The 23,193-nt window shown below is 64.6% G+C and overlaps 1 protein-coding gene across 1 annotated transcript in view; it reads left to right on the top strand.

Annotated features, from left to right (window-relative positions):
* Window positions 1-23,193, top strand: part of ZFPM1 (zinc finger protein, FOG family member 1) — a 66,532-nt gene that overhangs the window by 22,917 nt on the left and 20,422 nt on the right. The window contains 2 exon segments of the mRNA XM_073882383.1: window positions 3,807-3,935; window positions 6,367-6,492. Of these exon segments, the coding sequence (XP_073738484.1) occupies window positions 3,807-3,935; window positions 6,367-6,492 (255 nt within the window).

Consider the following 23,193-nt stretch of genomic DNA (forward strand, 5'->3'; position numbering starts at 1 on the left):
TGCAGAGGGGGCTTTGCCTGAGCCAGCGTCTGCAGGGGTAGCATGTCTGGGGAGGGTCCTGCCTTGCCCGCCCCCACCATTGCTTCCTCATGGGGGCCATAGGCAAGTCACTTCACCTTGCTGGGCCTCAGTTTACTCATCTGCAAAGTGGGTGTAACCTCTGGGTGGTGTTGAGAGGCTGGGAGGAGATCTGCCCATCATGACTGGCTCAGGGCCCGGCCAGCCCCCTCCCCACCCCTGTGCAGTCCACACACACTTTCCCCACCACCCCTACAGTCTGGGCCACCGGGCAGGGGTGGTTAAAGGAGAACATTGTAAAATGCTGAGCACAGGGCTAACGTACGACAGATGATGCTTAATAACCGCACGCCCCCCACCCCATTCCCCAGGCCCTGCTGTGCAGCAGGTGGTGACAGCTAACGATGTTTGGTGCGCACTTACTACACGTTTCACCCTGTGACATAGGAGCTGTTGTGGTTTCCGAGCACGGAGAGGTAGAGTGACTTGCCTGAGGTCACACAGCACGGACACCTGTCTTGCATGGATTGGCCTGGCCTAGCTGTTGGGATCTTTGCCAGAGAGCGTCCCGCAGGGGTCAGGTGGGGCTCATTCCTGGCTCAGGGCAGCCAGGGAAGCAGCAGTGTCTCTCTGATGCGTGGCCAGTGGAGGAACCCTCCTCCCCAAGCCCTCGGTGGAGTGGGACCCCAGGGTGTCCCAGGGGCGGGATGGCACGCTCTTGGGGTGCCGAGGCAGGCACGGCTCAGCCTTGGCCATGACACATCCCCTCGTGGGCTCGGAGCGATTTGCTGGTTGGCCGTTGTCTCCGACATTATCAGAGTGGCTTTAATTGCGGTGGAACTGAATTAGCGGCATTAGAATAAATTGCTGCAGCCCGGCAGCCCCTTTCTTCACGCTCCTCGTCACGCCTTTGTGCGGCGCGGGGGCCTTTGTTCTCCCATAAACGGACCCGCCACGAGCTTGGGGCCTCCCTGGGTGGCTGAGGCCCGCCTGAGCGGGGCCCTGACAGTCGGAGCTGCATCCCTGGGGTCAGGCAGCGGTGCAGAGGGGGGCGTCCGCTCTGCCCCAACGCTGTGGTCCCTGCGGGCGCTGAGAGCAAGTGGCTTCGTACCCGTTCACCAGAGCAGGTGACTGAGGCCCTGAGGTCCTATGGCCATTCAGCTACGGGCCATCCCCTTGGAGCTCTGATGAGCCCAGGAGGCACAGGCATGTCTCAGGCTGACCCGAGAGGCCTTTGTGCTGCCCACCGAGGCTGGGATGGCTGCCGGGCTGCTGGCCGCCGTGGCCAGCAGCACCTGCTCAGCACCAACCCCACAGGCGGGGCAGCTTGAGGCCAGCCTCCCCTGCAGCCTCTGCTTTCCTGCCCAGTTGCATGCCAAGACAGGCCACGGCAGGTCGGGCCTCCCACCTGTCCCAGGGGCCACGGTGGACCAGCTGGGCTGTGCCCAGTCCACCTCAGAGGCTTGTCTGTCCATGTGGGTGCGTTGACAGGAAAGCACAAGACTTGGCCTGGGGCTGGTTCTGTGCGGTCTCGGCCCGGCCACGGGGTGGTGAGCACCTCCCCACCTCCTGTAATTACGGCTCCGGGGTGTCCCGGGGAGGCTAGGACTCAGGTCTGGAGCTGGAGTCCAGACGGCTGCAGCCGGGAAACAACCCTGCCAGGGACTCTGTGGCCCTACGTGCCTCTGGGATGAGGATCCGCTCCTTGCCCTGGCCTCTCCCCAGCCTCGAAGCCGAGCTCTGTCCAGCCCCCGGGCCCTCCACCCGGAGCTGCATCCCCAGCTGTCTGTCCTGCCTGAGCTCTGCTGGCGGCATCTCCCCTGCTCGCGCCTCTCCCTCATTTGCCCCCCCTCCCTCCCAGCACTTATAATCAGTTGTTTCCTGTTTGGGGCCCGTCTGTTGTTCTTTGACGGTCTCCCCAGCGGGCCTGGGAGTCCCCCCGCAGAGTCCCGATGTCCTGGGCACCTCTGCCTCCTGGAGCAGTGTCCGCCCCAGGCGGACATGTTGGCGGGAGGCAGGAAGGGCGTCCGCCCCGCCAGGAGCGCTCGGTTTTCCTTACTATAGCCGGCTGCCGTCTGCCAGTGACCAGGGATTTGAGCTGGAAGGCAAACAAAACCAGCTCGCCCACCTCCCTGCCCCATGGAAATCGCTACATTGGGAAAGTCAGGTGGAGCCTCGTTTCTCACGTTGCTCCTTCTATCATCGTCTCCCTGGACCGCTGCCCCGAGCCAGCTCCTGTGGCCCGCGGTGGACGCTGGCTGGTGGCACCAGGTTTCACCTCTGGGGAAATACAGGGAAGGAGGGGAGTGAGGGAGGGCACCAGAAGAAGACTAGGGGTTTGGTGAGAAGCCCCTGAAATGGCACATTTTGGTCTCTGGGTTTTCTGGGGAGAAGGCACTGGCTTTCACCAGATCCCCATGGGGGTCATGATGCAGAAAAGGTCACAGAGGCAGGAATCCCAGTCAGATCTCCATCAGCTGCTGCTTGCTTGCCTCCAGGGATGGGGAGCTCAGCCCCTGAGAGGTGGCCCTTCCATTCCACATACCTCTGTCCCCGATGCCAGCAAGAGCAAGCCCCATTCAGCCCCATCAGGCACCCCCAACACGTGGATTTGCAGTTGTTGTCATGACTTCCAGACGTTTCTTCGGCAGCAAGAGGGCCTGGCTGCTGTGGGGTTGGCAGCCTGGGCTGAGCAGGGGTCTGTGAGTCAGGACCCTGCCCCATGGCCATGCCCAGATGATGGGCATCATCTCCCTGATGACTGGGGGGAGGGGTGGGGGGGTACCGGGGCAGGGCAGGACAGGTGGCTAGAGGAGCCATTTGGGAAGGTAACTAGGGCAGGAGGCAGCTTCAGCCCCAGCACCTGTCTCCGGGCCTCAGGACCCAGGCCGAACCAGCCAGAGGGGGCCTGGGGAGATTTGGAGAGCAGAATCAGGAGGGGTGCCTGCTCACCAATCTCCCCTCTGCCCGCCCTCCCCCGGACACGCCGGTCTGATGGAGGGTGCTGCCCTGGCAGGTCTGGCTTCCCTGCTTCCCCAGGAAGTCTCTGGGCTCTGAGTCCGCCTTCTCAGCTGTAAGGGGGTTCCGTGGAGCAGACCTGCAAGGGCCTCCCAGGGAGGGTGACAGTTGGAATCCGGGGCTGCAGGCCTGAGGCCCTCCGGTCCCAGAGGCTTGACTGCCGACACCTGTGCCCTCCCGCACCTGTGCCCCATCAAGCACGCATTCCCGTAGCCACGTTTTCTGAGCACTTCCTGGGCCCCGCACACGGGCCCACCCTCACGAAGCTCCCAAGCCTCGGTAGGCTGAGTGGGGAGGGCTTCTCGGGGGACTTGTCTGGGCCCAGGAGAGATTTACCCTCATGCTGGGGCTCCGTGAACCCCCAGAGAGGGTTGGCGAGGGGGAGGCGAGGGCTGTGGTCCATACAGCCCCCAGGAGCCCCCTGAACCGGAAGAGGCACCGTCGCTGCTCCCACAGCTTGGAACAGAGCGGAGGGGAGACCCGGGGAGGGGCCAGGACCACCCTCCTGGCCAGAGGGGTCAGTGGGCTGAGAGGTTGCAGAGCTGGGGAGGTGGGGGTGGGACGCCAGAGTGACCCCAGGCGTTGGAACTGTTGCAGGGACTGGGGTGATATGAGGGTCAGGTGTGCACAAGTCTTGGGGGCGCCGCTCACGGCCTCTGGCCCTGTGAGGTGGCAGAGCCTATGCCCCTCTGCCCGGGGAGGGGGGGGTCTGGAGGCCGGGGGCCATCGCCCCACAGAGCCTCACGATTCCTTTTGGGCTGTGTCTGCAGGTTCCCTTGGAGACGTGGAAGCTACGGAAGAGGCTCAGGCCATGGACGCCAGCCACCCAGAGCGGGAGGCCGGAACACCGGAGCCTGAGGCCGTGGGAGAGCCCGAGCCCCTGAGCCCTTCCAGTCCAGGTGAGTCCGGCGGTGGGTGCACGACAGGCTGGCGTCTCACGCCCTGCGCTGCCCGACCCCTTCCCACGTCCTCACCGGTGAAGTGCGCCTTGTGCTCGCTGGTGTCTGTGGGCCAGTGGCTGGGCAGCTAGCGGCCAGGGGCCTGACGCCCGGAGGGGCGGGGGAGGAGACACATACACCCTCAGCATGAGGAGGGTCTTGGAGTCCAGCCCCTTCTGATGCAAAGGGGCAGACGAAGGCCTCAATGGGGAAGGTCTAGTCCAGGCTTGGACAGGGCGTCCTGGGCCACTGAGTGACCTCGAGAAAGCCATGCCCTCCCCCGCCTCCATTTACCCTCTGTGGGATGGGGCAGCGAGGCCTCAGCACGCATGGTCTCAGCGCATAGCAGGTTCTCCTGCTACGGCACAGTACCCCATTTTACAGACGAGGGAATGAGGCCCAGAGAGGTGAAGGGACTTGCCCACGGTCACACAGCCTGTAAACACCTGAGCAGTGATCCGACCCCAGGTCTGGATTCAGGTTGATTTCTCTTCGTACAGAGCCTGCTCCCCCCACCCCACCCCAGGCACCTGGAACCTTTCCTTGGACCCTCTTGGTGGCAGTGTCGGGGGTCGGGGGTGGGGGTGGTGTTGGGGAGAGACCCAGAGGTGAATCAACCTGACCCCAGGAAGCCTGCTCTGGACAGGTCCCCAGCGGGCCTCAAAGCAAGGGCAGCTTCTCTAGCTAGCCGTACCCCCAGGAGGAGAGGCCTCCCTGAGGTGGACGTGTGGGGGAGGTCAGCACCCTCACCCCTGTTTTCCTGAGGAGGAAACTTGGCTTGGGGTATTAGTGGGGGATCTGGTGTGCCTGCTCTGAGCTGGACTCACCTCTCCCTGCCTCCCCCCTGCTGGCCGTGGGTCTTACCCCCATTCGGGGCCGTGACGCTCTTGGCACACGGGGCTGAGTGACCCCCAGGCCGTAGTCTGATGGGGGAGATGTAGCCCCAAAGTGGACCATTTCAGAAGGCAGTGAGTAGGTGACATGACGGGGTGAAGGAGAGATGGGGTAGGGGTGACACTGAGCAGAGACCAGGAGGGTGCACAGAGAAGGGCGGATCTGCCACTTCAGAGGCCGCGAGAGACTGGCCAGTGGGCAGTGGAGATCCTAGGCAGACGTTCTCACTGTGGACCCCCTGCCCCCAGCGTTTCCCAGTCTCCGAGCATCTGTGCCCTGCCCCCTGCGATGACCACAGGCCAGGAGCCCAACGAGCCTCGTCCTCTGGGACCTGCTGGCCCTGGTGGCCCTTTGCGCGGTGGCAGGCTCATCGAGAGCGGGGGGCCGAGGCACCCCTACCCCCAGCTCACCCAGGGACAGTGGCCGGGGAGCCGCTTTGCGGTCATTACTATTATTTCTGCCGCCCGCCTCATCGCCACGGCTAGTTGTGCAGCCCTCTGCCCGACACCCCCCCCCCCGCCTGGCCCTTCCCTGGGGCCCGTGCTCCTGCCCTGCCTGAGCCTCAGTTTCTGCATCTGTGTCTGGGCGGCCGAGGCTGCAGGAGTGCGTAAGGGGCCCCTTGTCACTGCCACCATCATCCCCACTGTTAGGTGCTGTGTGCTGCCGGGGGCGCCCTGAGCTGCCAAAGGCCAAGTGGCTGTTGCTGGTGGACTTTGACCCGGTGGTTTTCCAGGGGAGCCGGGGCTCCTTATCTGATCTGCTAGCCGGGGGCTGGGGCTGCGCGGGGTGGGGGCGGGACCGGGGAAGGAGCTGGAAAAAACAGCCGGGGTTGCACCTGGCACAGGCCGTGGTGATAACGCTGTGATGGGCGAGATAAGGCGGCAGGAGCCGTATCTGCCTCTTGGGCGGGCCCAGCGCGGCTCCCGCGCGAGGGCTGGAGCTCAAATGCCAGCCACGTTGATTTATAGCCAAAAATAATAGGACTTTTATACTGTGTGATTGATTTATTTGATGTTAATCACGGCTCTTATCTCGGGTATTAATAATCTGCCGGGCGTGTGACGTCACCAAGGGGGGGCTTTTATGGGAGCTCATCGATTGGGGGCTGTGGTAGTTATCAGGCTCGGCAGGGAAGGCAAATATGCCCTTTGGGCTGGAGTTGGGTGCAGGGCCCTGCTCGCGGGGGCCCCCAGCTGCCGGCGGAGGAGACCAGGGAGCTGGGTCCTGCACGTGTGCCCTTTAGGCCACCCTACCCTCTAATTATTAGCTGCAGCTGGAATAATAATTACTGCTGCAATTAATGAGGGGATGAGCGGTTTTAAAGGCCAAGGAGAAAATTGAGGTGTCCCCCGTTAGCGCAAACCTGGGTGTGGGGTGACCTTGGGAACGTGCTCACCCACCTGGGCCTCAGTTTCCCTCCCGTCCACAGGGCGAGGTGGGGAGGTGGGTGGAGCAGCGCCCAGGGATGGCAGGGCCTGATGGTGTTTTCTGTCTGCAGACGCTAATCCCCCACCCCCACCATCGCCACCGCCCCCCACGCCCCCAGGAGGCCCCGAGGAGATGAAGGGGCAGGAGTCAGAGACAAGGCTGGAGGAGGAGTCTGGCGTCTCCTGGAGCGGGCCAGGTAAAGCACCCCTGTGGGCGGGCGGGCGGGCGGGCGGTCGGTCGGTCGGTCGGGGCCTGGAGGCCCAGCCTTCTGAAAATCCAGGGAGCCTGCTGTCCTGGCGGCTTGGGTGGGACAGGCCCCGCCTCCTGGCTGAGGAGGCCAGTGGCGACCCTCTGGGCCAGAGCCTGTGCCTGTGCCTGTTCCAAAGTCCAGCCAGCCTGTGGGGCCAGGCACCACGCCATGCTAACGCGCCGCGGGGGCTCCCAGGAGGCATTCCCCTCTGGCTGGGCAAGAGGAGCCTCAGGTGGGGAGGGCGGGGGAGAGGCATTGTAGGCGTGCGTCTGGAGGGCCGTCCCCCTCGCCCCAGGCTGGGGGTTCTGGCTGGAGTGGGGTGGCTGCAGTCACGTGGGAGGCAGGCGTCGGCCCCACCTGCCCAGTGCTGGAGCGCGGGGCGTGGCTCTGAGGGTGGTTTCCTGCTACCCATCGCCCCAACCACCAGTTTGCAGCCAAAAGTCTGACCAGAGGTGTTCTCCATAATTCTGGGGAAAGTGGGGTGGCGTGCGGGGGGTGTGGGGCTGCATCTCTGAGCACAGGTATGGCTTGTTCTCAAGGGCTGGGGGTGAGACTGCCCTTGGCTCAGACGTGCGGGTGCAGGAAGCGTTCATTGAGTACCTGCTGTGTACCCGACAGACAGCTATGAGCAGATGATCCTCGGAGTGTGTGTGCAGGGGTGATGGGAGTGAGGCTCGGGCCGTGGCAAGGGGCACATAGGTAGGGCCTTGCCTTGCGGGGTCAGGAAGGGCTTTGCCAGGGCGGAGGGGACCCCCGTTCCTCCTCGGAGGGCCATGGGAAGGAGGGGTTGGCCTGGCGCTCACAACCGGGATGGTGACCCCACCCCTCGGGGAAAGCGAGTCCGCTCTCAGCCCCTCCCACCTGGGTGGACCATGGTGTTGTCTAGGAGCCGAGCATCCTGGGTAAGACAGTGCTGGGCGTCCCCTCTGCTTCCCCCAGCACAGCGAGCCCGCTGCCCTTCAAACAGACTGGGTTTATGTCCCCTCAGCCATCACCCCCCCCACTTCTTGGGGTCCCATTGGTGGCGGGGGGGTGCCCGGGTGTCCTGGTAGATAGGTGGCAGCCATGTGCCCTGTCCCCACCAAGGAGAAGCTGGCCAGGGGAGCCGTAGGGCCATGTGTCCCTGAGGCCCTCCGGGCCTAGTCAGGCATCACTAAGCCGCATGCCTACCTGCTGGGTGCTTGGGTCCACACCGGGGCCATTCTGCACACAGGACAGTGCCTTAGGGCTGGGCAGGGACCCTGTGGTCAGACTGCTCTCCCTGCCTCAGTTTCTCCAGCTGCAGATGAGGTAACAACGAGGCGGCCCCCACAGAAGCCAGGTCAGCGCTGCCACGGGCCCCATAACCCCTCACATTTCAGTCTTTATCAGGAAACTTCCTGCTGCGATGGGGGGAGCAGGGACCACCCACATGCCTGAGGGGCCCTGACTGAGGCCACAACCACCGGGGAGAGCGTCCATGGGGAGGAAAGCACCAGGCAGCCCCCACACCGGCCTCTGAGGTGGGCACAGCGTGACAAAGGGAGTTGTCCAAGGTCACCCAGCTTGGAAGCAGCAAAGTGGTGGGCAGACCCGACTCCGGGGTACAGACCCAGCTCCTGGGGTGCAAGCCCGGCTCTGGGGGTTCAGGCCCGGCTCCCAGGGTGCAAGCCCAGCTCTGGGGGTTCACGCCCGGCTCCGGAGCAGGAGCTGCGATGTGTCAACACCAGCTTCAGTTGCCACCCCAGGAGGCAACACAGTGCTCACCCCCATTTTATAGATGGGGGCACAGAGGCCCCGAGAGGCTGGGAACTGACCCCAGGGCAGGGGGGTTGGAGCTGGGGTGGCCGTGGTTTAGGGCTGGGGGGCTCCCTCTCAGCCTCCACAGATAGGAATTTCTGTGCAGTGGGCAGTGATGGGCCGATAAGCCACCACTGGCCAACCGCCGTGGTGCCTGCCCCCTATCAGACCCCGGACAGGCCACACTTATCGTCCGCCAGGGAAGCCAGAGAGGCCCATTGCATCCTTATCTCTGCGGGGCTGCCCGTGCCAGCGATGGGGCAGCAGGGCTTTGCCAGGGTCTGGCCAGGCCAGCGTCCCTGAGGGCAGTGCCCAGCCCAGTGACCTGCCGCGGGAGGGGGGCCTGCCGCCGTGGCCTTTGCCCACAAGCCCTGCTCCCCCTCCCCTGGTCTGACCCCCGAGCCCCTCTGCATGTCCTGGGCAAGTCTCTCTCCCTCCCTGTGTCTCTGAGTCTGTGTCTTGCTTCTGGCTGGCCGCTGCTTCTCTGTCCCCAGATGGGGAAAAAGTGCTGGCCCCACCACCTGGCTTGGGGACCGGGCTTGGGGGGTCAGCCTGGGGGACACCGGATACCTTCCAGGTGAAGGGGCTAGCTTGGACCCCAGTGCACCGTGCACTGTCTGGTTTTGGGGGAATGACTGGGCCCCAAGCCTCCGTTTCCCACCCAGACTGCGCAAGGTAGGCCTCGGTCACCTCACAGAGCTTAGGGCTCAGCACGGACCTGGCACGGCACACACTGCTCGTCCCCACCTCCCCTCTCTGGCTGCCATCTGCTAGCCAGGGTTCATGGGGCTCTCAGGGACCCCCTTTGCCCCTGCTGGGACCCACCACCCAGGGAGGCCCAGGAGCCGGTGACCACAGCCCAGCAGAGACCGGGCCTCAGGGCCTCTCGGCCTCAGCATGGCGTGTGCAGTGGAACTGCACTTCTGGTGGTCAAGGCCCAGAGCAGACGGTCGTGAGCACCCCCAGGAGGCACCCCCAGGGCACCGGGCAGGAGGGCGGCCTCCCAGGAGGGCCTGGACACACCACCAACCCAGGGGCGGTCTTGGATGCGAAAGGGCGTCCTCAACACTAGAGAGCGGGTCCGGGATGCGTGAGGGGCCCATGGTCTCCTAGGCCCGTTCCTGCCCCACCTGATACCTGCTGACCCTGGAGCTCCAAAAGCAGTCTGGGGAGGTGCTCAGGGATGTGTCTTCATTTGAAAGAGTTGTGAGCTCTGTTGGCTTAGCTCTCGAGCGTGACTGGTCCCATGGGAGCCCCCCCCTCCGCCCCCCGCCAACCCCGTCATAGCTTTGCAGAGAGGCAGGATCACAGACCCCCGAGCATACCTGCCCCGGCCTGGGTCCAGCTTTGCCGAGTGACTGTGGGCTGGGTGCCTGACCTCTTGGGGCCCCCGTTTCCTCCTGTCCATGCTGGAGCGAGGGAGAACGGTAGCTTCCCGGGGAACCAGCACACAGAGGGCCAGCCGTAGCGTCATCTGCCCGCCCGGGCAGCGTGGGTTCCTCTGGGAAGTGGGGTGTCAGCAGGGTCCACGAGAAGCAGCCACTCTCAGGCCAGAAAGGCCACGAGGCCCTGAGGCCGGGAGAGACCGCCTTTCGCTTCCCTGTCCGCGGTGTGGCCTCGTTCCCCTCCCCGCCCACTCTCCCCTGCCCTGGGCGCGAGCGGTCCCCACTGCGCTTGGAGTCGGTGGGGCCAGGCAGGGTTGCAGACCCAGCTCTGAGCCGGCTCTGTCCCTGCTGTCCTCTGAGCAGCGGGACAGCAGCCCACCTCGGGCCGGCGGGGGCTGGGGCAGAGCCCCCACCCAGTGTTGGATGAATACTCTCTGGACCCTCATGAGTTGGTGTGCGGGGATGTGTCCTCCATGCTGGGAGCTCAGGCCACACCAGCAAGTGAACCACGGAGTGTGCAGGAAAGGGAGGAGATCCTGGCAGACAGGGAGGCCCCCACACGGGCCCCACAGGGCAAGGAGGTCCCCTGGTCACAAGGGGACAGTCTGAGTAAAGGCTCAGGAGTGCGATCAAGGCCTGGTCCGTGGTCTGTAGGGCGGGGGTACAGCCCATGGTGGGGAAGGGCTTGGGGAAAGGGGGATGCTGGGCTGGGGGGCTTTGAAGGGAAAGGGGGTGGGTGTCAGGAGGGGGAGAGCTCGGTATTTTTATCTTTGAAATGACCTTGTTCACTGGAGGGGCAGGCTGTTTAAAATTCCGATATGCAAATGACTGAGAGCTGTAATCTGTAATCCCCAAAGCATGTCTGGAGGGCAGCTGGCCAGGAGCTCTCTGCCTGTGAAGGGTCGGCCCCCGCTCCATGCCCCCCCCCCAGCCCTCCTGCCATCATCCCGTTCCCCACACCCTGTCTCCCCACCTAACGTCTAGAAAAAGCAGGTCAGGCAGGCAGGCCAGCCCCTGTTAGGACTGAGAGCCTGTAGGGTCCCATCCTGAGTGGGGGTCCTGGGCCCGTCACCCACCTCCCGGCCCCCATGGGAGCCTCTGTCCCGTGGCAGTCAGCATGCCCTCAGCCTGCCTGGCCAGGTCATGGGGAACTAGATGAAGGGAACAGCTGTGGGGAGTCCCAGGGGGGTCTGGGAACCTCCTCTGCAACCAGCCTCGTGGTGTGAGGTCCCCTCCCTGCCTGCTTGCCTGGCACAGGGCAGGCGAGAACCAGCTCTCCATCTGCCCCTCTGGGAGCCAAGGTCCAGACACCCCGGCTGGGGAGCAGCGTGCACCCGGCTGCTGAGTGCAGGGCTGTCCGCTGCGGGTGCCACATGCCAGGTGGGGAACAGGGAGGTGAACCTGGGAGGCCCACAGGGGCCCCCCACCAGCTCCAGGGACATCAGGTCGCTATGAAGAAGGAAGGGGGTGGTCAGAGTCACACTTGGTGGCCAGGCCTGGCTTTGTGATCAGAGCCCCAGGGCAGGGGTCCCCTTCACCCACAAGTGCCTTGGAGCCCAGAACTCTTTCCTGGTGACCGCTGTTGACAAAACAAAATCTGACTGGCATCAGGGGTTACCTTTTTAGTCCCCATGTCAGGCCCTGGAGGCAGAGACAGGAAGGCTGACCATGTCCTCGTGGCACTGTAGGTCAGCAGAAGCTTCCCCAAGCTGAGGCCTGAAGGACCAACTGGAGTGGGGAGAGGGTGTCCAGGCATTGAGCTGGCACGTGCAAAGGCCCTGAAGTTTGAGTACAGTGGGTGTGGCTGGAGCATTAGGATGGGCGCAGACTGGTCGGGGTTTGGGCTCAGTGTAGGGAGCATAGATGCCTCTGCTTTCTTGGCTATAAAATGAGAGACTGGAGGGTTTTAAGTGAGGTGTGTGGCTCAGTGCCGTGCAGTGGGTGGGTTGAAAACGCACCCCCAGAGAGTGTGGTGCTGTAATGGGCCAGAGGAGGCAGCTTTCTCCTGCTCAAGCGCTGAAGCCTCATCCCCCCCACCCCTGGGGTCCTGGGGAGCCTGCTGGAACCTTCGCCCCTGGAGTGTGAGCAAGGGCGTGGGGCTGGCTATCTGGGCCTTGCTCGGCTGACTAATCTCACTGCGGAGTTTCTAGGCAAACCTCAAGGTTTGTTATCGGGCAGCGGGCGGTCGGGCTGCCGAGGCAGGACGGCCTGTCCTGATGGACAGCCTGGGAGATGGACCGATACGGGCTGGCCGTGCGTCCCCTCCCCCTGGCTCGGCATGTGTGGGTGGGAAAAATCATTTCAGCTATTTTGCGTTATCGTGGGGCCTGGCACCGCGGCCCGATAGGCCTATTTGTCTTAGATTAACAGATGGGGGGAGGGGGGAGGGAGAGGGTAATGGCGGATGGCAAGGGTCAGCCTGGGGTCAGCTCCAGAGACCAGACCCAGTGGCTGGGTCAGGAGTCACGTCTTCTGGGCCCCCGGGAAGGGAGTCCACACCGTGTGGCCCCCAGGGGATGGGTGCCCTGAGACCCACACAGCACCCTCTGCCCATCCTTGAGCCTCCCCATTTCCCAGCTGAGCAGCCCAAGGCTCCAGGAGATGGGGGTCAGTCCCGGGGGCAGGGGTGCTGTGCATCGCTGCGGTCAGCCTTCCTTCCTGCCCAGGTGTTTACTGAGCACCTGCTGGGGGCCAGGCATGCCGCAGCTGCTGGCCACAGTGGGAGATGGTCCCCCCGCTTAGAGCTGTGTTGCGGGGGGGGACACAGGCCGTAGAGCCCAAAGAGCATGGTGTCTAGGGCCCAGGAGTAGGAAGAGAAGGAGGTCATTTATTCACTCCACAAACACTTGGAGGTTAGACACCTGCCTGGGCCAGCAGCCTGCAGGCAGCCAGGGAGCTGACGCCTGAGTCCGGGAGACAGAGACTGCATAATATAGGAGCAGTACCCTCATATGTCCGAGGAATAGAGGGGGAGTGATGCCAAGCCCACGCAGCACCCAGACCAGGACAGGGAGGGGAACCACTGTCCCGGGAACAGTGCCCCGGGCAGAGGGCACAGCGGAGGCGAGAGTCCTGAGGCCAGAGTGAGCCCTGCTGCAGCCGGGGTGAGTGCAGGGGTGAGAAGGGAGGAGGCAAGCTCAGAGCAAGGGGGCTGCCTTGCATTTGTGGTTGTCGAGGAAACGGAGTTCAGGGGCTTCCACCAGCACAGGCCCAGGGTGGTTGGCTGATCGATGGGCCCCTCGGCTGCCCACTGCCCCCTGGCCCCAAGCTCTTTCCATGACATTGGTCCTGGGCCAGAGAGGGGGCCTGGACCTCGGCCTGCGTCCACCGCCACAGCTCAGGCCTGCCCACGTCTCCGAGCAAGGCCTACAGACTGGGCCCCTGGGCCGGGGCTGAGGTGCAGGCCGTGCGTGAGCCTGTGGCCTGGCCTCTGTTGCTGGCCTGGCCCACACAGATGCCCCCTGTTGCACTACCCAGTGGACGCCAGGGGCCAGGCCGCGCACAGCACCCCAGGAAGGCCATGTGCAGAGGGGCGTCTGTGGTAAGACCTCCCTGTCCCTCTCCGGTGGGGACCCTTGAGGCGTGGAGCTGGCCGTGGCTTCCCCCATGGCTGGGCTGCTGACCCCTTGACCCTGGGCAGCCCCTCACCGCAGTTAGTGGCTCTTGACCGCGGAGGCGCCATCCACCTGGCACCCCGATGGGCCCTTGGCTGGCTCTGTCTTCCGACTGCACCCCCAACAATGACACAGGGGCCGCACATCCCCCAGGACCAGGACCTGTGAGAGAAACAGATGTTAGCAAGACTCAGACACCGCCGTCCTGCAGCCAGAGTTCATCCCCGTTCGCTCACTAGCCGGTGCTTCTGTTCATTGAGCACCGACTGTGTACCAGCCCCTGTAATAGACACTGAGGACACAGCCTGAACAAGCAGCCCAGCCACCGCCCTCCTGGAGCCACAGGCCGTGGCAGGGACAGCAGTGAGGGGCTCGGACACCGAGCCAGGGATGCAGACTGAGGGAAGCAGGGGGGCTGGTGGGGGGGCAGCACCCGCGGGGTTGGCACCGACCGCGCACGGCTGGGAGAGCAGGCTGCAGACACGCTGGGTAACCCGCCGCCGCATAGAGCTCAGCCCAGCAAAGGCCCTGCAGTGGGACTGCAGCGGGGGAGGGAGGGCTGGGGGAGGGGCTGACCACCATGTGGGGGTGGAGCACAGGGGTTCGTGGGCGGACTTGCGAGGCCCGTGAGAAAGCTGATGGAAATTTGACAGCAGATGTCACACCCCCCGTTTTACAGATGGGGAAACTGAGGCTGTCCCATTGCCACCATTGGGCTCTTGAGTGGGGACTGAGCCCGCAGCCCTGCCTCCTGGGGAGTGGCCCCCTCCCAGCCCCATTGCACACGGTTCTTGGCGGCTCCCCCAACCCTTTCCAGGGTGTAGACGCCGCCTGGCGGGGGGCAAGTAGGCAGCTCAGTGGCTGGCAGGGCGCGTGGCTGGGGCCTGAGTCCTCGGCCGCCCGGCAGCGGGTGGGGGCTCAGGCCTGGCCGCCTGCCCTGTGCTGCCCGCTGACCTCACCGGCCTTCCGGGAGCGGCTATCTGTGGCCAGGGTGGCCTATCTCGGCCGCAGGCGCTAATCGAGCCTGGCTTCCTCCTCCGCCCTCCCACCCAGCTTCCTGTCCCAGCCAGACTGGCCCCTGGCCCCAGGCTGTGTCTGAGCGGCGGCCTCGGCCCTACCAGCGCCTCCCAAATGTCGGTGCGCTGCAGGTCTGGGTCTGCCTGCCCACACCTGGGGGCCCCTGCCAGAAGTTTTTCTCCCTGTCCTCCTAGGCCCAAGCTCAGACTCTCCCCAGCCTGGCCGTGTGGCCTTCAGCTCAGCGTGCTCAGCCTGTGGCCTCCGTGGTGCGTTGGCCACAGACACGCACCTGGGAGACACCCAGGGGGTGATGGGGCTGGCGCCTGACGCAGGCCGTTCCCTCCACGGCAGCCACCACGGCTGTCACCTTCACACAGACCGGCAGGGCTCCCTTCCTGGGACCAGCGCTGGTCCTGCCACTTGGCTAGCAGAAGGACTCCCCTTGCTGGTGTCGCTGTCCGCCTCCCTGTCCCTCCCCTGTTCTCCCTGGCCGGCGGGGCCCGAGACGGCCTCCAGCTGTCCCCTGTCACTGGGCACCTCAGGCCCACTGTGCCTTTCTGTGGGCTCAGGCTGCTCCTCTGGGATGGGGACAGGGCGTCGGAGCTGTCTGGAGGCATGAGGAGGGCCGGGGACGGGCCTGGGCAGGGCAGGCGGCCAGAGGGCTGCAGGGCACCATGGCCGTGCAGCCTCTGCTGGCGCGGGCCAGGGTCTCGCAGGATCTGCCCCTGCTCCAAGGAGTGGGCTCCTCGGTCACACCCACCTGACAGGGAAACAGGCTTGGCGAGGTGCAGCAGCCCTCTCAGACCCAGGACGGGAACCGGGCTCTCCCCGGAGCCCTGCCGCCCACCCCTCGGGCCTCGACACTCCCTTCCCCGAGACCCCTCCCCTGCCACCAGTGCGGGCTCGCTCTTTATTTATTTATTTATTTATTTATTTATTATTCCTCTATCTCTGTGCGTAACTTTTGATTTCCTCATCGTGTTTTTCCATTACGGCGGCGGTGGACGCGGCCGATAAGATCGGTCCCCGGAGATGGGACAAAGGGGCCGCCATTGGCTCGAGGGCTGGTCATATCCTGCCCGAAAGGGCCGAGCTGGGCCTGAAATGTGGCGTGATGCTATCGCGGGGGCTTTTGTGTGTCGTCGCGGGGAGGGGGGACCCCTCACCCGCCCGCCTGCCCCCCGGCCCGGGACCCCCCCTTTGCCCCCACAGACAGAAGACAGACGGCTCTGCGCCGCCTCCCGCCGCCCCGGGTCCCGGCAGCGGCCTCGGCAGGTGCTCAGTCAGCCATGGTCTGTGCGGGGCCAGCTGGTCCTTCGCTTCCCGAGCCTGGGTTCTGCCCCCGCCGGGCCGGCGCTCCCAGATGCCCGGCTGGAGCCCCTAGCTCTTGCCTTGACCCAGCAGTTCAGCTCCTGGGAATTGGTCACAGGACAGTCCTCTCTGCATGGACAGGCATCTGGGGGGGTGGCGAGGAGCGCCATCACAGTAGTCTTGATGATGGGAAGCCATTTATTTAGTAATTTATTTTGCCAACCTGTAGAATTTCTAGAAGAGGGAGAAACGATTCTAAAAGAAGCGAATTCTACAAGGATTCCTAAACATTTGGCCGGCCCATGCATCGCCCTGCGCACACTCGCGTGGGTTGGACACACCCAGCGCTGAAGCCCACAGTCACAGCAGCTCTGGGGCTGACGCCGGGGAGGCCCCACTCCCTGAGCCTTCACTGGTTCTGCATAATTCCCAGTTGCCCTGCCCCAGGGCAGCAACAGCCCGTTCCCTGATGGCCCAGGACCTTGCTGCGTCTCGGAGGGCACGTGCCACCGCCCTGGTAGACGAGCGAGGGGTGAGGTGTGGAGGTGGGAGTGAGCCCCGTGCTCCGGAGGCCGAGACGCCCCGCGGAGCCCAGCGGTGGGCTCCAGCCAGATTCGGGGCCCAGTGGGGAGCCTGAGGGTTCCTGAGCAGAGGAGAGGCAGGAAGGAGCTGGGCTTCTGTCCATGCCCCTCACCCACTTCCCCTGCCCTGGCCCAGCCCTGTTCTCCTGCCTCCCCCTCCAAGGGCATGAAGGACAGAGCACGGGATGCAGTTGGACCCCTGGGCTTGAACTCCGTCCCCCCCCTCACTGTGTGGCCAGGTCCTCTCTGACCCTTGGCCTCGTCTGGGAAGGGGGAGAAGAGCCACCCTGGTGGCATGGCGGGGGAGGGGGAGGGGCGGGTTTGAGGACCGGGTTGCTCAGCGCCGAGAAAGCAGGTGTCTGCAGGTTCCGTGTGCCGTGCAGGCCCAGGCCTCCCCCTGGGTCCCAGCCTCCCCCCCCATGTGAGAGCACCTCCTTCGTGGGTAGGGCAAATGAGAGGCGCAGGGCTCATAAAGGATCAGCAGGTGCTCAGGGGCTATTGGCTCTTCTGGAAGGATCTTTGTAATCCCTAAGGGGCTCACTGGGCCATAGGCGGTGACAGTGTCATGTTCTTCCTGACGTTGGCTGACCTCGGTGCCTGCTGCTGCCCCCCCCAACCCCCCCCCGGGTTGGAGGCGGGCACCTGCCAGGCGGGGGTCACTACCCAGGGCCGTCCCTCCACCCTTGCGACCACCCGGCCTCTGACCAACCCTCACTTACCACCCTCCATTTACAGAGGGGTGACTGGACCTAGACCCCTGGCCACACCCCAGCCCAGGCGGGGAGCCGGGTGGGCTGGCCAGGCCAGAGGCCAGGAGGTAGTGAGCTGGAGGCCGGATGGGCAGGAAGGGCCCTCGGTGGCGTCGGCCCCTGGAAAAACAGGGGGCAGGGGCCAGGACGCCGATAGGAGCCCGAGAGGCTGTTTGCACGGGAGGCATTTTCTTTACCTTCTCACACAGCCTGCTTCCAGCCCGCCGCCAGTACAAGGCAGGGCTGGGGAGAGCCGGGGACCCCCACCCCAGCTCCCAGGCCTCAGGGTCGCCCAGGAGCTAATGGGACTCCCTCTCCCTGATTCATAGCTGGGAAGACCGTGGCCCAGAGACCCAGGACAGTTGGCTTTTCGAGAAGGCTGGAGGGACCATGAGTTCTCGCACTCGGAGGTGCCGGGAAGGCGGTGTTCTCAGGCCCCGTGGGGCTGAGGGGGAGGCCCCGTCCAGGGTGCAGAGCAGGGCAGTACTGCGGGCCCAACACGGAGACCACCCACGGGTCTCGGGCCCTGCCTCTCACCCTGTGTCTCCTCTTGCCAGTTGAGCAGCTCTTGGCTTTGCCCGGACAGGGGCAGTGTCTTGAGAGCACAGCCCCACCCCCAGGGAGCTCTGGTTGGGGTTCAGATGAGGCGATCAGAGCTCAAGGCAGCCCCTGCCGTAACCTCCCCCAGACCTGACTCTGAGCTGCCTGCAGGGCCCCTACCAGCGACCCGGGGCCTGGTCCAGATGGCTCCGCCCCATCCCAGCCCCCACAGACCCCCTTCCCTTAGTGTTGCTGACCCCCCAGTGGTGAAGGGCCCCTGCAGGCCCCACCCTGCCCTGCCGGCGATTCCCAGGAGGCCCTAGCTCCACCATTAGCTGGGGCCAGGGTTCAGCCCGATAAAGATGGGCTGTTGTTCTGTGTCAAAAAATCAATAATTTCCAGCGATGTTCCAGCGATAGGAAGAGAAGTTCCCAGGCCCCAGCTGGTGGGTGGGGCAGGGGCAGAGCTGGGGGCTGTGGCATCAGGGGCCTCCCTCCCTGCCCACTTCTAACCCCACTGGCCAGTGGTGCAGACCCACAGTGGTCCGAGGGCAGCTCCAGGAGACCTAGGCCCAGCCCTCCCCGTCCTGGCCTGCCCCGCCCCCCAAGCTACCCTTTGTAGGCCTGGCCCTCCCCAGGGCCGGACGGGGGTGTGGGAAGCTGGAGCCTGAGGGGAGGGAGGACCTGGGCTCCCGCGTGTCTCCCCGGGACCAGGCCCCTTCTCCCGGGCCCTTGGCTTGTCGGCTGCTCTGGGGAGTCCAGCACTGGTTCTGGCTCTTGCCACCATCCTCCAGACGCAGCTGCCCCCTGGGTCCCAGGCACCGTCAGCACCTTCGAGACACAGCCGTTGGTGAGCCCAGCCCAAGGGAGAGCCCATCAGAGAGGCTGTGTTCATGGACCATGAGCGTCCACCCCCCAGCACTAGAGGTGGGGAGCAGGGCTCAGGGTACAAGGAAGCTGGAAGCAGGGAGGGGCTGGTAGCCGATGGCATCATCCCCCCTGCCTGCATGAGGGCACAGGCACACGGAGGTCCCAGCCAGGGTGTCCAGGGCCATGCCCTGGGGTGGGCACTGTGCCCAGCACCCACTGGCCCACGGCGGAGCCGGCCTCCATGTGGCCCTGCCGGCCGCGACCCCTGCAGCTGGCTCCCAGGAATGTTGCCTGCCTGCCCGCCGGCCCGGACTCAGACCGGCCCCACGTGACACAGCCACCCAGCCACAGTGCTGGGTGGCTGAAGGAAGGTTAGAACACATGGCACCACGCCCAGGGGACAGCGCACCCCAGGCAGGTCGTTTCCTGAGGGAGGAGCTCGAGAGGAGGCCTCAGGGTCTGAGCTCTGGGACCCACCTGCTCCAGCCTAACCCCGGCTGCTTAGGAAGGAAGGTTCTGGGCTTGAAGCCCTTTGAAAACCTCTGGCCTGGATGAGAAGGAAACCCCCCTCCGGGGAGGACTCAGGCCCAGCACACCCCACCCAACCTGGACACTTGGGGGGCCTGGGGGCCAGGTGAGGCTGGACACCTGCAACCGGGCCCAGAGGCCAGCAGGAGCCAGGCCCGAGAAGCTGGAGGCTGCAGACGGTGGGTGGCGGGACTGGGGTGGGCCCCCCAGGATGTCCTGTGTGGTGGGTCAGGATGCTGCCCGGGAAGGGGCTCCTCTCTGATGTTCCCTGGTCCTGGTCTCAGTCACATCCCCCGTGCTGGGCACCGCGTGATAGAAGCTAATGTCGAGACGGCCGGCTGGAGGCCTGGCCCTGTGGCGGCCCTCAGAGTGGGTGCAGGGGGTGGGGCATCGTCCCGGAGAGGCCTTCCCTCTCTTGAGGAGCCATAGCCCTGCAGGACCGCGAGCCTGGCCCTGCCATGGCATGGAGCTGGAAGTCCCAGATCGTAGGTGAAACAGAGTTTCTCAACGATGACGGCCAACGGTCCTTGTTTTTATGTGTCCTCAGGTCACAGGTCCTGGCCCTCTGGCTGCCCTCCCAGTGGTGCTCTGTGGGGTTGCCGGGGCCAGAGGCAGGGTGAAGACCCTCACACACCCCAGGTCCCTGAGAGCCACTAACGTGCTGAGACCTCAAGTGATTTGGCTCCTGAGCCGGGGACCGCATGTGTGTCCGTGCCCACCCCCCACCCGTGTTACTGGCCAGCGGCAGCACGTGTCCAGTGACCCTCTCTCGTGGCCACGCCAGATGTCGTGGGGCCGCCACCTGCACGTACAGCCTGGGCATGAGGGTCACTTCCTGGCCCGGCCACTTGATATGCCAGATCCGTGTGAGTGCAGACGTGCTGGCTGAGTTGGGGTCAGAGTGACCTCAGACAATCCCTCAACTTCTCCAATCCTTGCTTTTCTCAACTGGTAGAGAGCACGGGAGATGGACCCCACTGTTTTTCCCCAAAAGCTTTTTGAGCCATGTCCCCCCAACCCCTTGTCCCCATTACTCACAGATGGGAGCCTGGGGCCTGAGATGGGGTGGGCTGTGCCCAAAGGGGCCTTGGAATCAGGCTCTACCCAGTGTTTCCTGATGTGGCATTCAGGAATGGCTTGGTCCAGGGGACATGCTGGCTGGCTGGGGGCCCAGGCTGTGTGGGCATACCTGCACTCCCCATGCCCTACAAGGTGGGATATAGCACGAAGGACACCCCAAGCCTGTCAGCACCCCAGTGGGAGTCTTGCCACTGCCCCAGGCCTGAGGAGGCCAGCCCACAGAAGAGACGGCAGCAGGGCAGGCCTCCTGTGGGGTAGCTGACAGCCCCCCGGGGAACTGGGACCTTGCTGATCCGCCCAAACACAGCCCCACGCCTTCCTCATGCCCCAAGACAAGGACCTCCTGCTCAGCCTGTCCCCAGCCCCCCTCCTCTGGCCTTGTTGCACCATCTGTACATAAGAAGCAAAAATAGGGGCTTGACAGGATGGGCCCAGCAGGTGAAGATATTCCCAGAAGCTGATGGGAACTTGCCCTCCCCCCAGACAGTTCTCCCCAAGCACAGATTTGCCCCCTCCAGCCAGATCCTGGGAGGATGGTGCACACCATGGCACCCGCACAGAATCAGCCCTCCCATCCCGTCCAAGAGGCTCTGTGGCCACAGGCCTGGGGTTCCCAAGCTTCGGGGGGGCGCCCACCCACCTGGCTGGGCTCTCTGTTCACAAGATAACTGTCCAGGAGGTGGCCCTCCGTGCCTGCCCATGGCCCCCGTTTGGTGTATCCGTGTGACCAGGCTCTGCCCGCCGTACGCAGGTCCCAAATCTCCCCGCGTGCTGAGGCTGGGGGTACCCAGCTGGGCAGCTGGTGGGGGCAGCCGCTGTGGCCCACCACCGAGGACTTGGAGGAGGGACTGGGGGTCCTGCAGTGCTCTATGTACCTGAGCCTGTAGGAAGTCCCATCACCGCCAGGGGTGGGCTCTGGTGCCATCATTTTAGGAGTGGGGCGCCCTGAGCCCAGAGCGGTTGAGAGCCTGGCCAGCGTCACGTGGGCACCGCCGTGGCCTGGCTGGGTGTCCCCTGGGGCTGTGGCGGGGCCGCGTTTGAGTGCTCCCTGCACGCCCGCTGTGTCCTTCATGCGCCACACGTCCCCTCACCTTGCACTGACCTGTGAGGCGGGGGCTCTTCTCCCCTATTTCACATCAGCAGAAACCGAGCGCTAGGAGGGAGGTGACCACGTGGCTGGGAGATGTCCGTGCTGGGACACAGATCCGGGTTCTAGAGCTCCCAGGGCTGGCAGAGACTCCTGCATCATCCCCAGTGCGGGGGTTCGCAGGGGTCCGCCTTCCACCCCCTCCTCCAGGTGGCGCAGTTCCAGAAGGACCGTCAGACCCTGGACACGGCAGTGGCCTCTCTCCGTCTAGGACCTCACCTGCCACCGAGCTATGGCTTGCCCCGTCAAGAGGGCTATGTTGGGGGCAGGAAAAGGGCTGGACTTGACAGCCAGTGACCTTGGGCAAGTCACGCCACCCTCAGGAACACGGGCATAGGCCTCTAGGCTGATGCCCCCGGCTGGGGGTGGGGCCCAGGGGGCTGCACCTGCAGGGGAGGGGCCGAGCGAGTGAGGGAAGGGCCTGCCTGGCCCCTCATGTGGGACAGCTTGTGCCAGCCGGTGCCCCCCACGCCACCCCACTTCCCCCCGCCGGCCCTGCTGTGCCCTGTGACCTTGAGAGAGTCACTCACCCTCTCTGGGCCTGGTTTCCATGCTGATATAGGACGTGTTGGAAACACACACAGCCTCCTAGGCTGCCCCACTCTGGGCCCACACCCACAGAGACTTCTGGAACCCCGCAGGGTGGGGCCGGCTCGGCCCTGGGGCTTTCTTCCTCTCCCTCTTTCTCTCTCTTTTTTTTTTTTGTATGTGTGTGACTTTTATCAAAGGCAAACAGTGTGATCATAGGGCCGCTCCCGACAAGGCGGGGGCCAGCTGGCCCTTGGGAGGCACAGGGTGGGGCAGGCGATGGGCCAGTTGGATCAGTGAGCGTTGGCATTGACCCCAGAGCCCACCGTGAGGGCGGGGGGCTGCAGGGCAGCTGGGCTTGCCGCTCTGCTCTGGAGACCACTGGCCATTACCACGAGCACCGCCTGGCCCCTGGAAGGAGAAGCCAGCCCGTGGGGTGCAGAGGTAGCCCCTGAGCTCGGATACTCCCACAGACCACAGGGCTGCCCCCAGTCAGAGCCACAAGCCAGCCGCAGGCGTGGGAGGCCAAGACCTGATGGGCTCGGGGTCAGAGCCCCGGCCCCTCCGTCGGAAAGGAGGTCAGGTCTGGGCACAGTGGCTGCACCCCTGCCGTGGAACCTCGAGCTCTCTGGGCCGCTTCTGCAGACCAGAGCTGCCTCCTCACTGGCTCACTGTGCGCATTGTGGAGGTTGGCCCCCAAGGGCTCTGCAGGGCACGAGGCAGAGCTGGGCCGGGGGCCGTGGCTCAGTGGCCACCCTGGGCTGGGCCCCACGACCCAGGACAGCCCAGGGAGGAAGAGCAGTGCTGGCCTCTCAGACTGACACGCTCGCCTTTACCCTCAGAGCTACCGGCCCAGCTTGTAAACTGAGGCCAGCGGGCGCTGGGCAGAGGCGGGACCCGGCCGTGGCCTGCTGATCCCAGACCCCAGGTCTCTCACCCGGCCACCCCCTCTGTCGGGACCCCGGAAGGGGCAACATTCAGCCCTGCCTCCTTTGTCCCCTTGGGACGCTGTCAGAGGGCTTTGAGACCCAAACCGACGTTTAAATCATATAAATATGCAAGGGCTGAATTCTCTCGTCTGGTTCCTCACAGATGCTTGGGGGGCGAAATTGAATCCCGCTGCGGCATGTTTGTTCTTGAAATAATGTGTGTGGGGTTGTTTGCCAGAATGAATTAGTCCTTGCCCTGATGCGGTGTCTGTGGTGATAGCCCGACCCCCATGGGGGCCTGCCCCCTCCCCGAGGAGACCAGCACAGAACGGGAAGCTGAGGACAGAGCAGGAGCCAGCCTGCCGCGCACACCCACCTCCCTTCCAGCGGCGTCCCCGTCGCTCTGCCACCTGCTGCATCAGCCCAGAAAAGGGTGTCGGGGACCTGGCCGTGAGCGCGGCTGGGGCTCTGGTTCACCTCTCCCCTCCCCGTCGCGGGTCTTGAGCCCGTAGCTTAACCTCTCTGAGCCCCAATGTCCTCCTCTGTACGTGGGGGAGAACTTCAGTGGACTGTACCAGGCGCGTGGCTAA

Source organism: Callorhinus ursinus, unplaced genomic scaffold, assembly GCF_003265705.2.
Source record: "Callorhinus ursinus isolate GAN/ISIS: 27379988/994484 unplaced genomic scaffold, GSC_fseal_2.0 scaffold46, whole genome shotgun sequence".
Taxonomy (NCBI): domain Eukaryota; kingdom Metazoa; phylum Chordata; class Mammalia; order Carnivora; family Otariidae; genus Callorhinus; species Callorhinus ursinus.